General features: G+C 39.3%; 1 protein-coding gene across 1 annotated transcript in view; it reads right to left on the bottom strand.

Annotated features, from left to right (window-relative positions):
- LOC122894486 (golgin subfamily A member 6-like protein 1) overlaps window positions 1-22,622 on the bottom strand; it is a 47,200-nt gene that overhangs the window by 8,584 nt on the left and 15,994 nt on the right. The window contains exons 4-7 of the mRNA XM_044232334.1: window positions 17,127-17,383; window positions 7,276-7,411; window positions 5,284-5,595; window positions 3,914-4,114 (exon numbers count right to left, since the gene is read on the bottom strand). Coding sequence (XP_044088269.1) covers window positions 3,914-4,114; window positions 5,284-5,595; window positions 7,276-7,411; window positions 17,127-17,383 — 906 coding nt within the window. The remainder of the gene's footprint in view (window positions 1-3,913; window positions 4,115-5,283; window positions 5,596-7,275; window positions 7,412-17,126; window positions 17,384-22,622) is intronic.

The following is a 22,622-nucleotide window of genomic DNA, read 5'->3' as shown; positions in this document are numbered from 1 at the left end:
AAATACAAATTTTTTAAAATATCATACATCTGGAAACTTAAAAATGTATTACTTATATTTAAAATGAAAAATAAGGAAAATACTGGTCAAATTTTGTTCAGTCTCTAAACTTGACCAATAGTTTGTCAATATTTGTGAAACAAAGCTAAAGTACCTCTTGACAGAAAATTATGATTTAAATGAGTATATTTATCAGGATATTTGAAAAATTAAACATAAATCAGTTACTCTTACTCTCTTTTTATTCTTCCTTTCCTTTCTTTTCCTCTCTGGGCAATTCAGTCCTAACACCATTAAGTGAGCAGAACGAAGTAGGCTCCAGAATGTGGCCCAAGCAGGGCAATAAAAGTGGGCACAGGGGAGGGGTGCTCTGCAGAGGGACTCAGAGCCTGACTGGGGTGAAAGGAGAGCCCACATGGGGAGGTGACCTGCCATGGAGTGTAAGGGTCTGAACAGGATGAAGAAGACATGCGCACAGTTTTGGAAATTAACAAGAATAGGCTGGAACCCAAGTAGGAAAACAGGTAAAAGAAACAAACAGGCAAATACTAAAAAGCCTAAAGGCTAAAAATCAAAAAGGAAATGCTCCAACTCATTAATATTGAGAGAAATGCGTATTAAATTCGCAATCATTTTATACCCAATGAAATGGAAAAAAATCAGGAAGCTGGTTAATGCTAAGAAATTACAAGAACGTGGAGATTCAAGAACCCTCATGTATCGCTGGTGGGACTGTCGTTCTGTGAGAGCTGACTGGTTTAATCAAATTAGTCACTTAATCAAATTAAGTATATGTATACTCCTAACACAATGAGCCACCAATTCCAGTCTTGAGCACACACCCCTAAGATTCTCTGACAGGCCTATAGGGGAACTTGTACAAAGATGCTGGTAGCACTGTTTGTGGTGGCAGAAAGACAAAGGTAACCAAGACACTCATCACCAAGGAGTGGAGAGGCAGAGCATGGCAGATACGCATCCCATAGAACTCCATGTAATAGAAGCAAGGAACTAGATGAACACATAGCATCACTAAGTCTACCTTTTGTGTTTTTTTTAAGATTTTATTTATTTATTTCACAGACAGAGATCACAAGTAGGCAGAGAGGCAGGGAGAGAGAGGGGGGAAGCAGGCTCCCCGCCGAGCAGAGGACCCGACTCATGGCTTGATCCCAGGACCCTGGGATCATGACGTGAGCCGAAGGCAGAGGCTTTAACCCACTGAGCCACCCAGGTGCCCCTCACTAAGTCTATCTTAAAGATATAATGCTGAGTTATTATAATATAATTATATTAATGATAAATTAATAATATATTAAAATTATACTTAAAAGAACATACTATTGACCCGTGAACAACATGGGTATGAACTATGCCAGTCCACTATTTTTTTTTTTTAGAAATAGAGTACAGTACTGTCAATGCATTTTATGATTTTTCTTAACATTTTCTTTTCCCTAGCTTACTTTATTTTAAGAATACAGTATATGTAAATATGGCATACAGAATATGTGTTAATTGACTATGTTATCAGCAAGGCTTCTGGTCAACAGTAGGCTGTTAGTAATTAAGTTTTGGGGAGAATCAAAACTTACACATGGGGATTTTCAACTACATGGGGAGGGTGTTAGTGACACTCACCCCCACACTGTTCAAGGGTCAACTGTATAAACAAAAAGATACGCATTAAACACATTAGATTGATCTCCTTTGTTTTTGTTTCAAGTTGGCTCCATGCTGTGCAGGGCTTGAACTCACAACCCTGAGATCAAGTCCTGAGCTGAGATCAAGAGTTGGACATTTAACTGCCGGAGCCACCCAGGCACCCCAGATTGATCTTTGGAAGAGGGAATGGGAAAATGGACTTAAATGGAATAAATAATAATAAATAAGAGAAAGCCCTTCCACAGCCCAAGATAATGTGTTAGGAACCACAGTTTGATTAACTCTGCATCTGAGGTTCCAACCTGTGAGGAGTACAGAGGAAAAGGAATCTAAGAAAACCAACAATATTTAAAAAGGGGGTGGTACTCAACCTTACTAGTTAGTAATCAGGGAAATGTTAAAACTGTACTCTTTTAACTCAACTCTCTTTCTCTCTCTCTCCCTCTCTCTGTGTCTCTAAAAGAATGACATCTCGAGGTGCATGGGTCATCAGTCTCGAGGTGCATCAGTCAGTTAAGCATCTGCATTCCTTCAGGTCATAATCCCAGGGTCTGGGATTGAGCCCCACATTGGGCTCCCTGCCCAGCGGGAAGTCTGCTCTTCCCTCTCCCACTCACCCTGCTTCTCTGGCTGTGTCTCTGTCAAATAAATGAAGTCTTTAAAAAAAAAAAATGACATCTCCAATGCTGGCTAGACTATGAAAAGAAAGAGCTACTCCTATATTTCTATTTGGAAAGTAAATTCCTACCGCCTTTTAGAAGTAGTATTTTGGCAGGCTATTGAAATGTAAAATACTCATACACTGTGATCCTACAATTTCACATTTAGAACTCAGTCTCATAGGGGCAGAAAGAACCAATGTGAAAGATATATGTATAAGTCTATTTACTGCTCCATTATTAGCAGTGGTATAAAAGGTGGAAATATTTTGATAGTCCATCAGTTGGGAACTGATCAAATAAGTAAGTTCTATAAACTCTGTGGACCACTCTGTAGCTATTAAAGGAATTAGTTAGGGCGCCTGGGTAGCTCAGTGGGTTAAGCCTCTGCCTTCAGGTCAGGTCATGATCTCAGGGTCCTGGGATCGAGCCCTGCATCAAGCTTCCTGCTCAGCAGGGAGTCTGCTTCTCCCTCTCTCTGCCTGCCTCTCTGCCTACTTCTGATCTCTCTCTCTCTGTCAAATAAATAAAATCTTTAAAAATAATAATAAAAATAAAAAAATAAAAATAAAAATAAAAAGGGGGGTGCCTGTGTGGCTCAGTCAGTTAAAGCCTCTGCCTTCAGCTCAGGTCATGATCCTAAGGTCCTGGGATCGAGCCCCACATCGGGCTCTACCCTCATCAGGGAGTCTGCTTCCTCCTCTCTCTCTCTCTCTCTGCCTGTCTCTGCCTACTTGTGATCTCTGTCTGTCAAATAAATAAATAAAATCTAAAAAAAAAATTGTTAAAGGAATGAGTTAAACCTTTATCTTTTCACCTAAGAAAAAACCATGAGGTACTTAACTTTTCACTATGTAAGAAGAACATTTGACTAGCATAGTCCCAGTTTTATAAAAATACCACCACCCACATATATGTACTTGTATATTTCCATAACCATGGCAATAGTTGTAGAAGATATATACACTACTGGTTACTGAGGGAAAGTAGGCAGAAAGAAAGTTGAGGAAAATTATTCTTTCCTCAAACCTTTTAACTTGGTTTCAAGAGTTGTAGAAAGCATGTGTTAACTGAATATTCTTAAAATCTAAAATAGAATTTTAAAATGTTTGCAGGGAAATGAATAATCATAGAACTGATGCTTTCATGTCTTCCTTACAGACACGGGGAAGTGGAGAGTAGAGAAAGTACTGGTCTATATAGTAATTACTGAGGAATAGTATCGCTGGTCCCTCCCTGATACTCCTCGTATCTTGCTTCCCTTATGTTCTACCTGTACAATCATTTCTTGGAGCTCCTTTGCCTCCAAGCCCCTTTTTAAAGTACATTAAGAAATACACTAACAACTGTCCTCCAAATGAATATGGAATATGTGTGTATTAGAGAAATGAGAGATATGGAACAAAGAGAAGCTTTTTTATAAAAGCAGAAGGTTTAAAAATTTGTAGCAAATTTCCCTCTTTTCCCATATTAAATATAAATAGCACTAATAGCATTAATAATATCTAATATCAAATCAACATTAGATAATATAACAAAATCTGATCATTTTCATTGTCAGAGAAATGCCTTATCCAGGCAAGTCTTACTTTATTCCTGTCCAAGGCTAAACTCTCTTGAAAAAAGTCATTAACAGCAGTTTTTCTTTCCAGATGTCTCCAAGGTCTTTTTTGTTCCCTACACCTGTCTTGCATTGGGGATGATTCTCCAGCGGCTTCTTCAGAGTGACACTGCAGCTGCTCCAGGCGCTGAGTGAGCGTCAGAACTTCCTGCTGCAGGCCTTCGGTCCTCTGTGGGGAGAAGGAGAGCTAAGACTCCTGAGGGCCCACAATTTCTATTTCATTTCAAAACTATGTGCAAGGGCGCCTGAGTGGCTCAGTGGGTTAAGCCTCTGCCTTCGGCTCAGGTCATGATCCCAGAGTCAAGGGATCGAGCCCGTATTGGGCTCTCCGCTCAGTGGGGAGCCTGCTTCCTCATCTCTCTCTCTGCCTGCCTCTCTGCCTACTTGTGATCTCTCTCTGTCAAATAAATAAATAAAATCTTAAAAAAAAAAAAAAAACTACGTGCAAGTTCTACCGACACCCACACTATAGTAATATTATGTTACTAACTAGGTGAGCAGGGAAGATTTAAGATGTGACATATATCAGCTGGTTTTAGAAAAATAAATGGAGAGGTCTGATATATTAAATGAGACATTTCAGTGAGCACTGAGAAATAAAATTGTATAATGAATTTTAAGCAAAAAGTGAAAGAAAAAATTGGAACTCTACAATAAACAGAGGGCAGCAGACTTTTCAAACACGTTTAACCTAAGCAATACCTATCTTCGTTTGAATTTTAAGTGAAGGGGCATGAGATCGTACTCAGTTGATGTGGACATGACAAGGAGATAGAGCCACTGAAACTTGCTCATTCAGTCTTTTCATAGAGTTGGCCAATACATTCAAAGAATGACCTGAAAATGGATTTACTGCACTGGCTGGCCTGAGCAGTATTTAGGCATGATGGACACATTATCTTCACCATACCACCATACCACCATACCACTATTTTTAAGCCAGGATTCACTGAGCTTACAGTGAGCTCAGTGTATCATGTATTAATCCATTTAACTCTTACCACTCTGTGAGATAGGAGCTATGCCCTTGCATCCCCCAGCCCCACACCATTCCACCAAATTTTACAAATGAAACTGAGGCCCAGAGAGAATAAGCAATCTGTCCAAGAGCACACAGCTGGTAATGGCTGAGCTGGGATTCATACCTGGGCTGTCTGCTCTTAATAAAAACACTACACTATCTCTGCTGTAATAATGGACATCCTTTTGTCTGTAGAAGTAAAAATAAAATCAAAGTTAAAATTCAGAGCCACAGAATTTACTAAATCAGCTAATATCAAAATTGATATGTTAAAATTAACAAATTTGAAAGAATGATTTGTCTATCAATACACTTACAGACTTCCAAGACTGTTCTTTTGCACCAATTTCCTGAATCTTCTCTTTCACAGCCTCCTCGGTAGCTGGTATGGGGACAACATTGTTGCTCAGAAGAGTAGCCAACTGACTGAGGAATTTCTGGTAGTGGGATCGTGCACTTTTGGTTTCCCAGCTGAATGAATGTGGAGGTCTGTCCAACTCATATTTTTGTTTTTCCTTATGGATTGAATCTTCTTGACACTTATCCCAAATTTTCTGCCCATCTTTTGGTCCTTCAGAATGAAAAATGTCTCTTTCAGAGTTCTTGGTCAGGATATCTTCAGATTTATCCTAAATATGCCAACACACATGTTAAACTTCCCATTTTGAATTTAATATGATTTTAATTCCTTTTTTGAAATATAAATTTACTTCCTTTTTTGATACATAGTCATAATACAAAATTTGAGGAGCAAGGCCCTCAGAAGAAATAAAGTGTTATGGAGTCATAAGAGAGACAAAGGCATACTCAAAAGAGCAAACTAGAACATCAAGAGGTATCAGAATGATCATATGGAGAAACTGGTTTGAGAACATAGGAAATTGAGCTTGGACAAACAGCTGACCAAACAGCCTCAGTTAATGAAGTTATACTGTTTACAGACTATTTTGAGCTAATAAATATAGAAAGAATGACAGAAATTTTTAAATCATCATTTTGCTTCTAATAAAATAACTGATTCGGGCTAGGATTATCAATGAATTTTAAGACAGTTAAGTGAAAAGTTGGGAGGGAAATGGATATTTCCATAAAGACTTCATTATGGTTATAGAACATCATTTAGTAATAACCACTTTGCTGATGTAAAAGTATAAACAAAATAAGTTCCACTTCTTTCCCCTAACTTTTCCCTTGTGCTCCTGTAATCATCCTGCTTCCATTGTAAATAGCCTTGGGCGATGGGGGGGAGGAAGGGATGATGATACTTGTATTTCTTTCCTAATCTCCCATGGGAATATTCTACCTTTATAAATTCTAGACTTCTTTCCACTTTCTTGACACCTTCAACTCTGGAAGCTAAGTAAACAGGTTCTGTTTCTGGGCTTTTTGTCATGTGAAACTGAGAAATAGAGAGCTAGAATTTTTGAAGTAATGATAGGTTTGCATCACTAAAAGGCTAGAAGAGGCAGATTAAAAGGGCAATGGGAGTAATGGTCAGGGTTGCAGGAATATTAATTTGGGAGAGGTTTTTAAGAATGTGACAGATTAACGAGAGAAGTGAAAAAAAAAAGGGAAGTGTTACTGTGAATTACTTGAGGGGGCTATTAAAAACTGGAATTACTTTAAACTACTTTAAAAGTAGTTGCTGAATTTTTTTAAATGTCAGATCACATTAATTGGATTATAATGGACCTTGTCTTATATTCAAGTTATATAATAAACTTAAATCTAAGGATTTCAAAATCAACTTTCACCACTTCCTTGACAATAGAGTAGATCCCATCTTCCAACATTCTTCTATAAAACCTCTACTCATCCTGTGAAGTGCGACTACTAAGGACCAGACTTGTCTCCTCCTTCCAAACCCAACTAATTCCACAATTCTAGATTTCAAGGTCCGATATAGATGCTCCACCAATTTAGCTTCGTGATCCCTGTGCCTTGGTTTCAATGACTTTTGCCTACACCTCTCTTCAACCCTTACATTTACAGCCCAAAACCCAGATGTTGTCAGCAGCAGGAAGTAACCCACACCCAAAATGTAAAACTCCAACACTTCATTCTCTACCACTCTTCCTCCCAGTTCCTCTCAGCTCAGTTCTGTTCTGCAATATCAGAGACCTTAGATCTACCCTCTGCCTTCTCTCTGTATTCAGAAAGGCTTTCAGTCAACCACATGGCACAGCTTTCTCTGATTCTCCATAAGAAGCAGATCAAAAAGCTACTCAATATTTGCCAGTTATCTCTTGGAATAACACAGAGTAATAAAAATCCCATTTCTTTAAAAGTCAATCAAAATTTATTCTCACCTTCATCATGAAGCTAACCAAGGAATCTTCTTGTCCTTTCATATTGATGTAAGGGATGAATCCATCGGTACCTGCTAACTTTTTCTCCAAAAGGCCTGCTCTTCGTTCTGCCTTTTCTCTTTCAAACAGATGTACTCTGTGTAAGATATCAATAGGTAACAACAAACCAACTCAGTTTTCAAACTTCAATTAAAAATAATTAAAAGAGGGGTGCCTGGGTGGCTCAGTCAGGCTAAGCATCTGCCTTTGGCTGAGGTCATGATCCCAGGGTCCTGGGATTGAGCTCTGCATCGGGCTCCCAGCCCAGTGGGAAGCCAGCTTCTCCCTCTCCCTCTTCCACTGCTTGTGTTCCCTCTCTCCCTGTGTATCTCTCTGTCAAATAAATAAAATCTTTAAAAAATAATAATAATAATTAAAGGAAATAATCCCCACTTAAAATATATTAAATATGTGTATCAAGTAGAAATATACTTACTGTGAGAAGAGCTAATAGTTACCCAACTATTTTTAGGGAGAGAATAGAAATGACAGAGAAACAGAGAGAAAAACAATCCAGTGGTAAATCCTCTAGTAGTTCCCCTGGGGAAGGTCAATTTTTAAACCATCCTTTTCATGGGGAAATTTGAGCATGAATATCTTGCCTGCCACTATTGGTAACACTGTGATGATCAGGAGGTTCCAGAAGGATACAAGTACTCCTATTTTAATAATACCTGATGGGCTCTTCTACTAGGATTTGATGAGAGAAAAGGGAATTAGAATAATAATGCAGTGGGACGCCTGGGTGGCTCAGTTGGTTAAGCAGCTGCCTTCGGCTCAGGTCATGATCCCAGCGTCCTGGGATCGAGTCCCGCATCGGGCTCCTTGCTCTGCAGGGAGCCTGCTTCTCCCTCTGCCTCTGCCTGCCATTCTGTCTGCCTGTGCTTGCTCTCTCACCCTCTCTCTCTCTGATACATAAATAAATAAAATCTTAAAAAAAAAAAGAATAATGATGCAGCAATAGAGTAGCATATGTCAAAGGTTTTTTAAATCAAATATACAAATAGCTAATTACTTGGTTTTTGTTTTGATTACTAATTGATAGGTATTGATAATATTTTCTACCCCATACCTATACCTAAGTTAAAATTTCAATCTATCTTCTATGTTTTTTGTTTTTTTTTTCTCTTCTGTCTAGTAATCACAGCTTACAGAATTAGTGCATTTGAGTCAGTTCAAAAGAAATTATTCATCCAAATAGAAATCATCCAAATTATATCATCCAAATAGAAAATTTTACCTCAAAAGTTTATATTAAAGACATGCAGGACACATGCAAAAGGTCTAACACACCTGTAACTATAACCCTAGAGTGAGAGTAAAGACACAGTGGGACAAAAACAATATTTGAAAAAATAATTACCAAGATTCCAAACCTAATGAAAGACATAATTGATAGACTCCATAAATTCTGTAAAGCCTAAGCAGGATAGATACAAAAAAAGCCACACGAATACACATCATAGTCAAATTGCTACCAACAACAACAACAAAAAGCACGCATTATTCCCTTCAAAAGTACAATGAAACTGATGACTAACTTTTCAACGGAAACTATAGAAATCAGAAGATAATCAGATGACATCTTAGAGAGCTATAAGAAAAAATATTAGCCAGAATTCTACACTGTTTTAAAAAAGCCACTCAAAAAAAAAAAGAAAGAAAGAAAATGAAATAATATAGTTTCAGAAAAAAGAAAAAAACTGTCCAAAGAAATGCATTAAAAGAAACAGTAGATGTCCAGTCCAAGATGGTGAAATGGGAAGACCTTGGGCTCACCTCCTCCACGAAGGCACCAGACCTACGTCTCTACGTGCAGCAATTCTGCCTGAGGGGGAGTTGAGGGCTGTCTGAGCAGTTTTTGCACAACAGAAGATGGGAAGACCACGTGGAGAGGCAGGAGAGATAGAGGCGCTTTGACTGATACATCTGGAAGCTCTGGGTCACTGGTCCACACCAACCGCAGATGCCCTGGGGCCTGGAGGGATACCTAGAGGTTAGAAAAGCAAGTGGAATGTGGAGGAACTAGCCCTGGAACCCTGCCCAGGGTGAGGGAGCTACTGGAACTCTCTATAGGTCAGAGAGGCTGGTAGGTGGCATCGTTTGTGCTCCCCCTCCACCTTGATGATGCTGATGGGAGCAGGGTTCCAGATGCTGTGATTGACATGCTCCCTCAGTGAGCACTGGGTGCCTGGCCCATACCAGCCTCAGATGCCCTGGGGCATGACGGAACCACCACTGTGTAAAGGAGCTAGGTCTAGAATCTTGATGGGACGTGAGGGAACAGGTGGAGGGGCTGGAGGTACCAGGGTTTACATTCCCCTTCCATCTTGATGGTGAGGATAGGACAGGGGTCAGGCACCATGGCCAGCCTGTCACACCAGCAAACCCCATGCTCCTGGCCCACACTAGCCTCAGATACTCTGTGCACAGAAAAGCCACGGTTTAAAAGAGGAGCTAAGATAAAAGGACCAGCCCTAGAACTCTGAAAGACAGCAGGGGGAGCTGCTAGAACTCTCTCCACATTGAAGGGGCTGGTGAGCACCATAGTTACATTCTCCAACCACCTTGATAATATGGATGAGGACCACACTAGTGAACAAGCTCAAGGCACCACAGCCAGCCTACCACCTCAGTGAGCCCCAGACCCCCGGCCCACACCAAACACAGCTTTCACACAAAGGTAGCCCCAGCATGGCACACACTGGGACACCGCTGGTCCAGCAATTGCTAGAGCTCTAGCCTTCATACGAAGGTAATACAGGCATAAAGCACCTAGAAAATTCCAGGCTCACACCACTTCAGCCCCAGAGAGCTTACTAGGGTACTCCCAATGCAGAGCACTCTGGGACCTCCTAGCTAATGCCTGTTTCAGCTCTAGCTGTCTTGCCATGGTACCCCCTGCAGGGAACAACCTGGGAACTCCCAACCCATGCTCATCTCACCTCCAGCTGCCCTGCCAGGACACCTCCTGCATGGGGCACTCTGGGACTCCTAAGCCCACACTCCACCTCAGCTCCAGCCACCCCACCATGTGGCCTCCTGTACAGAGCATCCTGGAACAACCCTGGCCCACTCCAGTCTCTATTCTATTCACCCAACAGGGCACCCTCTGCACTGAATACACCAGGACATCCCAGCTTTCATCCACTTCTGCTTCAGCTGACTTCCCAGGATAGTCCTGTGCAGCACCCCAGAATCCCCTGGTCTAGGCCCCACCTTGGCTCTAGCTGTTCTGCCAGGGTACCCTCTGAACAGGGATACCTAAGATGTCCTGTTTGTACCCACTTCAGTTTCAGCTATCCTGCCAGGGGGACTTTTGCACAGAGAACCAGGGATCCTACCAGCCTGTGCCCACTTAAGCTTTAACTGTCCTGCCGGGACAATCTGCATGAAGAGCCCCAGGCCCACTGGTTTGCACTCGATTCAGCTTCAGCCATTCTGCTGGTACACTGTGTGCACAGAATCTTGGGACCACCCAGGTCCATACTCACTTCAGCTCCAGCCATCCCACCAGGGTAGCCTTAGCACAGAGGGCACTGGGAACCTCAGCCCATGCCAGACACAGCTCCAGCCAGCCAGCCAAAGTCACCAGGCACACACAGCATACACAGGAGATGACATTACACAAGACCATTCCTTCAAGTTTAGGAGAAGTAGTTGTCCTCCATAATTCATAGAAACAGACAGTCCAGCAAAATGGGGAGACAGAGGAGTATCCCCTGAATGAGTGAGCAAGATAAAAAACACCAGAAAAAGAACTAAATGAAATGGAGATAAGCACTATGCCTGATAGAGAGTTTAAAGTAATGATCATAAAGATGCTCACCAGGTCGGAAAGAAGAGTAGACTCAGTGAGAACTTCAACAAAGAGAAAATATAGAAGAGAACCAATCAGAACCGAAGAGTAGAATAACTGAAATGAAAACTACACTACAGTGAATCAACAGTAGATTAGAGGATGCAGAAGAATGTATCAGTAATCTGGAAGACATGGTAATAGAAAGAACCCTAGCTGAATAGCAAAAAGAAAAAAGAAATTTTTTTAAAAAGGATAGGTAAGGGATCTCTTGGACAATATCAAGCAAACAATATGCATTATAGGGGTTCCAGAAGGAGAAGTGAGAAAGGGAAAGAAAAGTTATTTGAAGCAATAACATCTGAGGGGTGCCTGAATTGCTCAGTTGGTTGAGCATCTGCCTTTTGGTTAGGTCAGGATCCTAGGGTCCTGGGACTGAGCCCTGCATTGGACTCCCTGCTTAGTGGGGAGCCTGCTTCTCCCTCTCCCTCTGCAGCTCCCCCTGCTTATGCTTGCTCACAAATAATTAAATAAAATCTTTAAAAAAAAAAAAAAGGAATAATAAGAATTCCCTAACCTGGGGAAGGAAACAGACTTGAAGCATGGAGAGCTCCAAACAAGATGAAATCAAGGAGGCCCAAATCACCAACACATAATAATTAAATTTCAAAGATTAATGATAAAGAGAGAATTTTAAAAGCAGCATGAGGGAAGCAATTAGTTACACGCAAGGGAAATCCCATGAGTCTCTTGGCTGATTTTTCAGCAGAAACTTTGCAAGCTGGAAAGATGAGGCAAAGAACTGAAAGGAAAACACCTACAACCCAAAGTAGTCTGCCTAGCAAGGTTATCATTCAGAATTGAAGGAGAAGTAAAGAGTTTCCCAAACAAATGATAGTTAATCGAGTTCATCACCACCAAACCAGTGTTACAAGAAATGTTAAAGGGAGGGAAGCCTGGGTGACTCATTGGGTTAAAGCTTCTGCCTTTGGCTCCGGTCATGATTCCAGGGTCCTGAGATCAAGCCTCATATTGGGCTCTCTGTTCAGTGGGGAGCCTGTCTCCCACCCTCCCCACCCCCCCCGCTCCACCGCCTGCCTCTCTGCCTACTTGTGAGCTCTCTCTGTCAAATAAATAAATAATATCTTAAAAAAAAAAAAAAAGAAATGTTAAAGGGACTTGTTTAGGTGAAAAAGAAAAGGCCATAATTAGAAGTAAGAAAAATGTGATATAAAATATATCACAGGGGCGCCTGGGTGGCTCAGTGGGTTGAGCCTCTGCCTTCGGCTCGGGTCATGATCTCAGGGTCCTGGGATTGAGCCCCACATTGGCCTCTCTGCTCTGCAGGGAGCCTGCTTCCCCCTCTCTCTCTGCCTGCCTCTCTGCCTACTTGTGATCTCTGTCTGTCAAATAAATAAATAAATAAATATCTTAAAAAAAATATATATATATATATATATCACAGCATATACATAAGACATGAAGGAGAGAGTTTAAAAAAAAGTTATTTTAGAACATGTTCAAACTTAAATCAACTTAGTATAAGCTGCTATTTATTTAGGGTCCTACATATAAACCTCAAAGTAACCCCAAACCCCAAACCCATGATAGATACACAAAAAATAGAGAAAAAATATTCAGGCATAACACTACACAAAGTCATCAGTCACAAGGAACGATAATGTGAGAAGATAGAATAACTACAAAAATAACCAGAAAACAATTAACAAAATGAAAATAAGTAGATCCTATCAGTAATTACTTTAAATGTAAATGTTCTAAAATGCTCTAAACAAAAGATAAGTGTGGCAGAACAGATTTAAAACACACACACACACACACACACACACACACGAGCCATCTATATATGGCTATAAGAAACTCAGGTCAGAGCTAAAGACTCAAATAGCCTGAAAGTGGGGATGGAGAAAGATACACCATGCAGATAGAAATGAAAAAAAAAAAAAAAGCAAAGCCAGAATAGCAATATTTATAACAGATAAAACAAACTTTAAATCAAAGACTGTAACAAGAGACAAAGAAGAGCATTACATAATGATAAAGGAGTCAGTTCAACAGAAGTATATAAAAACTGTAAATATCTAGGCACCCAAAATTGGAATATTTAAATACATAAAGCAAATATTAACAGATATAAAGGGAGAAACTGACAGTAATACTACAATAGTAGGGGACTTTAACACACCAGTTATATCAGTGGATAGATTATCCAAGCAGAAAAATCAATAGGGAAACAGTGTCATTGAATGATATATTAGATCAGATGGACTTAACAGATACATAAAAAACATTCCATCCAAAACAATGGAATACACATTCTTTTCAAGTGTCCATGGAACATTCTCCAGGACAGATCACACATCATGCTTTGAAACAAGTCTCAATACATTTAAGAAGCCTGAAATCAGGGGCACCTGGGTGGCTCAGTGGGTTAAAGCCTCTGCCTTCGGCTCAGGTCGTGATCCCAGGGTCCTGGGATCGAGCCCCGCATTGGGCTCTCTGCTCAGCAGGGAGCCTGCTTCCTCCTCTCTCTGCCTGCCTCTCTGCCTGCTTGTGATCTCTCTCTGTCCAATAAATTAAAAAAAAAAAAAAGAAGCCTGAAATCATATTATACATCTTTTCTGACCACAATAGTATAAAATGTTCCATGCTCATGGATTGGAAGAGCCAATATTGTTAAAATCGCTAAGCTACCTAGAGCAATCTATACATTCAATACAATCCCTATCAAAATACCATGAACTTTTTTCACAGAGTTGAAACAAATAATCCTAAAATATGTATGGAACCAGAAAAGACCCCAAATAGCCAACGGAATGTTGAAAAAAAAAAAAACAAAAAAAAGCTGGTGGCTTCGCAATTCCAGACGTCAAGCTCTATTATAAAGTTGTAATCATCAAGACAGTACAGTACTGGCATGAAAACAGACACATAGATTAATGGAACAGAATAAAGTACCCAGCAGGGAGCCTGGGTGGCTCAGTGGGTTAAAGCCTCTGCCTTCAGCTCAGGTCATGATCCCAGGGTCCTGGAATCGAGCCCCACATCGGGCTCTCTGCTCAGCAGGGAGCCTGCTTCCCCCCCCCACCGCCTGCCTCTCTGCCTACTTGTGATCTCTGTCAAATAAATAAATAAAATCTTAAAAAAAAAAAAAAAAAAAAGAATAAAGTACCCAGAAATGGCTTCTCAACTCTATGGTCAACGAATCTTCAACTAAGTAGGAAAGAATATCCCAGGGGGGAAAAAGACAGTCTCTTCAATAAATGGTGTTGGGAAAATTGGACAGCCACATGCAGAAGAATGAAAGTAGACCATTTCCTTACACCGAACATGAAAATAGACTCAAAATGGATAAAAGACCTCAATGTGAGACAGGAATCCATCAAAATCCTAGAGGAGAACACAGGCAGCAACCTCACTGACCTTGGCTGCTGCAACTTCTTGCTAGACACTTCTCCAAAGGCAAGGGAAACAAAGGTAAAAATGAACTACTGGGACTTCATCAAGATCAAAAGCTTTTGCACAGCAAAGGAAACAGTCAACAAAACCAAAAGACAACAGATGGATTGGGGGATGATATTTGCAGATGACATGTCAGATAAAAGGCTAGTTTCTAAAATCTAGAAAGAACTTATCAAACTCAACACCCAAAGAACAAATAATCCAGTCAGGAGATGGGCAGAAGGCATGAACAGACATTTCTCCAAAGAAGACATCCATGACCAACAGACACATGAAAAAATGCTCTATATCACTTGGCATCAGGGAAATACAAATCATAAACCACAATGAGATACCACCTCACACCATTCAGAATGGCTAAAATTAATAACTCAGGAAACAATGAATGTTGGCAAGGATGCAGAGAAAGGGAAACCCTCTTACATGGCTGGTGGGAATGCAAACTGATACAGTCACTCTGAAAAAGAATATAGGTCAAAGGTAAAAATAGAGCTACCCTATGACCCAGCAATTGCACTACTGGGTATTTACCCTAAAGATACAAATGTAGTGATCCAAAGGGACACCTGCACCCCAATGTTTATAGCAGCAATGTCCACAATAGCCAAACTATGAAAAGACCCCAGGTGTCCATTGACAGATGAATGGATAAAGAAGATGTGGTATACATACAATGGAGTAATACTCAGCCATCAAAAATGACATCTTGCCATTTTTAATGACATGGATGGAACTAGAGGGCATTAGGTGAAGCAAAAAAAGTCAATCAGAGAAAGATAATTATCATATGATCTCACTCATATGTGGAATTTAAGAAATAAAACAAAGGATCATAGGGGAAGAGAGGAAAAAATAAAACAAAATGAAATCAGAGAGGGAGAAAACCATAAGAGACTCTTAATCTCAGCAAACAAACTGAGGGTTGCTGGAGGGGAGGGGGGTAAGGGGTGTGGTAACTGGGTGACAGACATTAAGGAGGACACATGATGTAATGAGCACTGGGTATTATATAAGACTAATGAATCATTGACCTCTACCTAGTAAACTAGTAATATACTATATTTACTAGTAATATATTATATTTATTAATTAACTAGTAATAATTTATTAATAAAACCAGTCATTAATCAATATTTAATAAATTATTAATTAAACTAGTAATTGATGTATTAATTAAATAGTAATATATTATGTTTATTAATTCATATATTAATTAATTGAATTAAAAAATTAAAAATTAAACAGGGGCGCCTGGGTGGCTCAGATGGTTAAGCGTCTGCCTTCATTAGGTAATGATCCCAGGGCCCTGGGATTGAGTCCCGCATCTGCCTCCCTGCTCAGCAGAGCCTGCTTCTTCCTCTCCCTCTGCTACTCTCCCTGTTTTTGTTCTCTCACTCTCTGTCAAAAAAATAAATAAAATCTTTTAAAAAAATTTTAAAAATAAATTTAAATTAAAAAATAAAATAAAATTGGGCAAAGGATTTGAGTAGATATTTCTATTTCTACAAAGAAGATACACAAATGGCCAATAAGCAGATGAAAAAATGCTCAACTCTTTAATCTTTTGGAAATAGAAATTAAAGTCACAATGAGACGCAAATTCATACTATATTCTAGTGGTAGAATAGCTATCATAAAGATGAACTGTAACAAGTGTTGTTGAGGATGTGGAGCAATTGGAATGCTCAAACATTGCTGGTGGGAATGTAAAATGGTGCAGCTACCTTGGAAAATAGTCTGGAAATTCCTCAAAAGTAAATTAGAGTTACTTTATGACCCAGCCTTCTACTTCCAAGGCATATCTTTAAGAGAAATGAAGTACACAGTCACATAAAAACTCACACAAGAATCATCACAGCAGCATCATTCATAAAGCCCCTCCAAAAAGGGGAAACAACCCAATGTCCATCAACTGATGAATGGATAAGGAAATTGTGGTATATTCATTCATTCAACAGAATATTATTTTCAGCCATAAAAAGGAGTGGAGTGTACAGATTTATGGTTCAACATAGGCTAATCTTAAAAATATTGCACTACATGAAATAAGGGAGACACAGAGGCCATATACTGTATGATGGCATTCATGTGAAATGTCCAGAAAAGGCAACTCAGAGAGAAAGAATGTAGATGAGTGGTTGTCAGAGACTGGACAGAGTGATATGGAGTAATTGCTAATGGATGTGGGGTTTCTTTAGAGGGTGATGAAATGTTCTGGAATTGAGTAGTGGTAATGACTGCACAACCTTGTGAATACATTAAAAACTACCAAATTGTGTACTTTAAAGAAATGAATTTTTTCTTTTCTTTTTTAATGAAATACAACTGATTAAAAGGGTGAATTTTAATCGTATGTGAATTATATTTCAATAAAAATGTCTTTTTACACATAGTAATTTTGAGTCAGGTATTATAGGAAATCTTACTAAATTTAAATTCCATGATCAATCAGGAATATAGAGTTTATATACTCTTTTCGAGCTTATGACAAGTGACATGTTTGAAAAAAAAACACTAGAAAATTTCCTACCTTAGATGGTTTTCTAGTTCTATAATTCTTTCAGTTAGATCCCAGTTGCCTCTTTCAAGATTCTGAATATTGGTGTTTTTCAAAGATTTAATTCTGGTTAGAGAAGCAATAAGTTCCTCTAGATCCTTGATATCATCTTTCAGGGACATTATCTGGAAAGACTGTTGCACATTATTTTCTTTATAACTTTCTAGCACATTCTTCATCTCTTGCAATGATGTTTCTTTTATGAGGAGCTTGTTTTGAAGATTTCTTAGCTAATGAGAAAGGGAAAATGATAATTTTGGTTTTAGAAAATTCATGATTTTAAATCATTATGGGTATTTAATTTATACATTTTTTTAAAGATTTTTAAAAAATTTATTTGACAGACAGAGATCACAAGCAGGCACACAGGCAAGCAGAGAGAGAGAGAGGAGGAAGGAGGCTCCCCTCCGAGCAGAGAGCCCAATGCGGGGCTCAATCCCAGGACCCTGAGACCATGACCCAAGCCAAAGGCAGAGGCCTTAACCACTGAGCCATCTAGGCGCCACTATACGTCATTTTTTAAAAAGACTTACTCATTTATTTTACAGAGATAGAGTGAGCAAGTGGGGCTTGGGGCAAAGGGAGAAGGAGAGAGATAATCTTGAGTACAGAGCCGGACTCAGTACTCGATCCCTGGTCCCTGAGAGATCATGACATGAGCCAAAATCAAGAGTCCGCCACTCAGTTGATTAAACCACCCAGGTGTCCTTATTATACATTATTATACAATAAAATGAAGACTCTCAAATTTCCTAACAGCATATTCCAACGTTACATATTTTAAAAATTATTTCAGGGGGTGCCTGTTTGGCTCAGTTGGGTACAACTCTTGATCTCAGGGTCATGAGTTTGAGCCCCATGTTGATTGTAGAGATTACTTAAATACATAAACTTATAAAAACCAAAGCAGTGTAATTTAAAAAATCATATCAAAATGACACATACGGTTTGGAATAAGTTATTTCATTCTCATCAACATTAAAGTTGTTCAAATCTTGTTATAAGAGTAAATTATACCAATAATGAATTCTATAATTCCTAGCAGAAAAGAAATACTTAATGTTTTGGTCATAGATGTTTGCTTTACGCTGGCTGTGATGAGAAATGGATTCCGAGGCCTTTCTCCTAAAGAGATTCCACTTGTTTCCTGGCCTTGTCCTTCATGATCAGAGAAATGGGTGGATAGGCGAGTGAAGAGAAAGAATGAAGCTTAAACTGACTATATTTTAAAGGCAAACAAAGGAAAGAAAAGATCCTAAAGTTATGAAGAGTGATGACCTGTGAGAGGGGAAGCAAGAGTAGAGAGCCACAAGCTGCTAGCTGAAAAAGACCAGGGACATCTGGGTGGCTCAGTCAGTTAAGTGGCTGAGTTTGGCTCAGGTCATGATCCCAGGGGCCTCAGATCAAGCCCCGTATCAGGCTCCCTGCTCTGTGGGGAGCCTGCTTCTCCCTCAGCCATTCCTCTTGGTTTATGCTCTCTGGCTCTTTCTATCTCTCTGTCAAATAAATAAATAAAAACTTTATTATTTATTTATTTGACAGAGAGTGAGATCACAAGTAGGCAGAGAGGCAGGCAGAGAGAGAGGGGGAAGCAGACTCCCTGCTGAGCAGAGAGCCTGATGTGGGGCTCAATCCCAGGACCCTGGGATCATGACCCGAGCCAAAGGCAGAGATTTTAACCCACTGAGCCACCCAGGCGTCCCCAGAGTGTGTTTTAAAACCAATTTATTTACTTAATACAATGGGCTAAGTATTCTATGAAAAATCCATTTTTTAAAAAAATCCATTTAGAAAAGACTTTAATAATAATATCAAATGTTTTAAAAATGGAAAGTTCAGGGATGCCTGGGTGGCTCAGTTGGTTAAGCAGCTGCCTTCGGCTCAGGTCATGATCCCAGTGTCCTGGGATCGAGTCCCACATCGGGCTCCTTGCTCGGCAGGGAGCCTGCTTCTCCCTCTGCCTCTGCCTGCCTCTCTGTCTGCCTGTGCTCTCTCCCTCTCTCTCTGACAAATAAATAAATAAAATCTTTAAAAATGGAAAGTTCAAAATTCATTTATATCTCTGTAAAAACATATTAGATTAGAGTCATTTCTTGATTAACCCTTTTTTTTAAATCCTCCCCTCAAGTTACTAGGTCTGTTCATTTTACCTCTGTCTCTCATATCTACCTCTTTCTTTCCATGCCTGCTGCCTTGCTGCCTTGTCTTGTGTTAGGGCCCCACTGTCTATCTCAGGCACTGTTTGATACAAGACCTCCTACTTGATCTTCCTGCTTCCCATCTACCATCTCTCTAAGCCATTCTTTATTTGACCAACCAGCCTTCAGTATCTTCTATGTTCCAGGCACGTGCCAGGAGAAAATTAAGAACTCTCGAAAATTTATCAGCTCATCAGGGAGACCAATTTTACAACAAATAATTAGAATATACCTTAACAGGTACAATAATAGTGGTATGAACAGAATGTTCTAAGAATACAGGCAAAAGATATCTATTCTATCCTTAGTTGTCACTTCAGATCATATAATATCACTCTTCTTTTAAAGGTCATATGATAATTTATGTTTAGCTTTTTATGTATAAAACACCTTTGAAATGACAACACTTTAGAATGAAGGAAAGATTAGTGGTTACCATAGGTTGACGGTAGGAAGGAAGTGGGTATGGATATGAAATGGCAACAGGAAAGATCTTTGTGGTGTTCAAACTGTTCAGTATCTTGACTGTTTAGAACTTTATACACACAAACACACGAATACAACTTAAACTGGGGAAATCTCAATAAGATTGGTGGACTGGTAGATGTGTTGCCTCAATTTCAATATTGAGGTTGTTATATTTTGCAAAATTGTGGAATAAACTCAACAAAGTTTATAAAGGATCTCTCTGTATTGTTTCTTTTTTTTTTTTTTAAGATTTTATTTATTTATTTGACAGAGATCACAAGGAGGCAGAGAGGCAGGCAGAGGGGGCGGGGGGATGCAGGCTCCCCACCCAGCAGAGAGCCTGATGGGGCTCGATCCCAGGACCTGGGGATCATGACCTGAACCGAAGGCAGAGGCTTTAACCCACTAAGCCACCCCAGTGCCCCTCTCTGTATTATTTCTTAAAACTGCATGTGCTGGGCACCTGGGTTGCTCAGTCGTTAAGCATCTGTCTTTGGCTCAGGTCATGATCCCGGGGTCCTGGGATGGAGCCCCACATCAGACTCCCTGCTCAGTGGGAAGCCTGCTTCACCTTCTCCCACTCCCCCTGCTTGTGTTCCCTCTCTCGCTATCTCTCTCCATCAAATAAATAAATAAATATCTTTAAAAAAAAAAAAACTGCATGTGCTTCTTCAATTATCTTAATAAAAATTGCAAGTAAGGGGCGCCTGGGTGGCTCAGTGGATTAAAGCCTCTGCCTTTGGCTCGGGTCATGATCCCAGGGTTCTGGGATTGAGCCCCGCATAGGGCTCTCTGCTCAGCAGGGAGCCTGCTTCCTCCTCTCTCTCTCTGCCTGCCTCTCCGCCTACTTGTGATCTCTGTCTGTCAAATAAATGAATAAAATCTTTAAAAAAAAATTTATTAAAAAAAAATTGCAAGTAAAACTAATAATAATTGGTTCTGATATATTTTTCTTTAGCAGCAAAATTGGTATTGCCTCCATTCCCCCCATCCAGAGCTGGCTGCATCTACTAGGTTTCTACTATTTGCCTTATTACTACACTAAAGCAAGAAAAAAAAAATCTTATCCGCATAAACACAGTCACATTGCCCTCACAAATGAAAAATTTACATGAAAAAGTCACACTAAAAATACTGGCAAAATGCTTTAAATGTATTTTAAGTTTAACACACAGGCCTTATTATACATATTATGAGTAACATTTTTTTACAAGTTGTTTAACTCCTATTTATTCCTATAGCAGCCTATCCAGCACTATGCAAGACTTTTAGTTCATTTCAATGTCATAGTGCCTAAACTAGACAACACAATCACCAACTGAACACTTTAATATTTACCATGTCTATATCTGGCTTTTCTTAAATATAGTCCCTCTTGTTCCTGTTTTTCCATTATTGGGCAAAACACAGGATAATTATTTTTGTATGTCCAACAAAGAAGTAAAGTTGATTATAACAAAAAATTTTAGATTCATACAGTGAGCAGAAAAACTGCCTTATCAAGATAATTGTGTTACTGTGGATTAAATAATAGTTTATTGGAAAAGAGAAAAATGACTTATGCTGAAGGTATTCTGTTGAAATTACTAGATTCTTTTATTTATATATACCATTGAAAACAAAGTCAAAATGAGACCTCATAGAGCCGTTTATATTTCTGCTTTGATAAATAGGTTAAAAACATTTATAGTTACCAAATGATTTACGTACATGTAGATAAATACTTTTTAAAAGTACTTTGAGGGCACCTGGGTGGCTCAGTCCATTTAGAGTCTGCCTTTGGCTCAGGTCATGATCTCCAGGTCCTGGGATGAGGCCTGGCATCCGGCTCCCTGCGGAGCAGGGAATCTGCTCCTCCCTCTCCATCTGCCTCTCCCCCTTGCTCACGCTCTCTCTCTCTCTCTCTCAAATAAATAAATAAAATCTTAAAACAAATAAAAAGTACTTCAAAATTCTTAAAAATAGTTTACATTTAGACAAGGTTTAAAACTTGTGATCTTTTTTTGACGATTTGGTTTAAAACGCATCTTTATGAATTAAGCATAGACCAAAAAACTTTAATCTAATCCAAATCTGAATGATCCAAATCTGAATGATCTTAGTAAATATTAGTAGGAAGTTATATTGTGGACAAGAGCATTGATGCAACCCATACTAAAACTGCTTTAGTTTTCAGGTATTGGCATTACATTTTTCTAGGGGAAAAAAAAGACAAATTAAGAAATATTTCCAGTGTTATAAAATGGATTTGACTTATATAAACCCCATTTAAATTTAAGCTCATTCACCTCTATGCTAAAGGAAGGAAAATATTAGAATAAATAAAACTGAAAGAAATATGTTTTTATCTACATATATGTAAACACAGAGAATAGATGGCCATTTATAAGCCAAAAAAAGAGGTCTCAGAAGAAACCAACCTTCTCACCACACACACACAGTCATTATGTGAGGTGATGGAAGTATTAATTAACATTATTGTGGTCATTATTTAGCAAAGTATATGTATATCAAAACATCACATTGTACGTCTCAAACTTAATGTTATAAGGCAATTATATGGCAATAAATCTGGGAGGAAGAGGAAGAGGAGGAGGAGAAGCAGCAGGTAGAGGGAGAAGCAGGCTTCCCACCAAGCAAAGAGCTGGATGTGGGGATCCATCCCAGGAACCCAGGATCATAACCTGAAAGGAAGGTAGACGCTTAAAGGACTGAGCCACCCACACTCACGTTTCATCAAGTATTATATAAGACTAGTGGATATTTGACATTTGGTGCTATGTTTTTTGTTTTTTTTTAAAGA

The sequence above is a fragment of the Neovison vison genome, chromosome 13 (genome assembly GCF_020171115.1).
Source record: "Neovison vison isolate M4711 chromosome 13, ASM_NN_V1, whole genome shotgun sequence".
Taxonomy (NCBI): domain Eukaryota; kingdom Metazoa; phylum Chordata; class Mammalia; order Carnivora; family Mustelidae; genus Neogale; species Neogale vison.
This window is presented reverse-complemented; position numbering and strand designations above follow the sequence as displayed.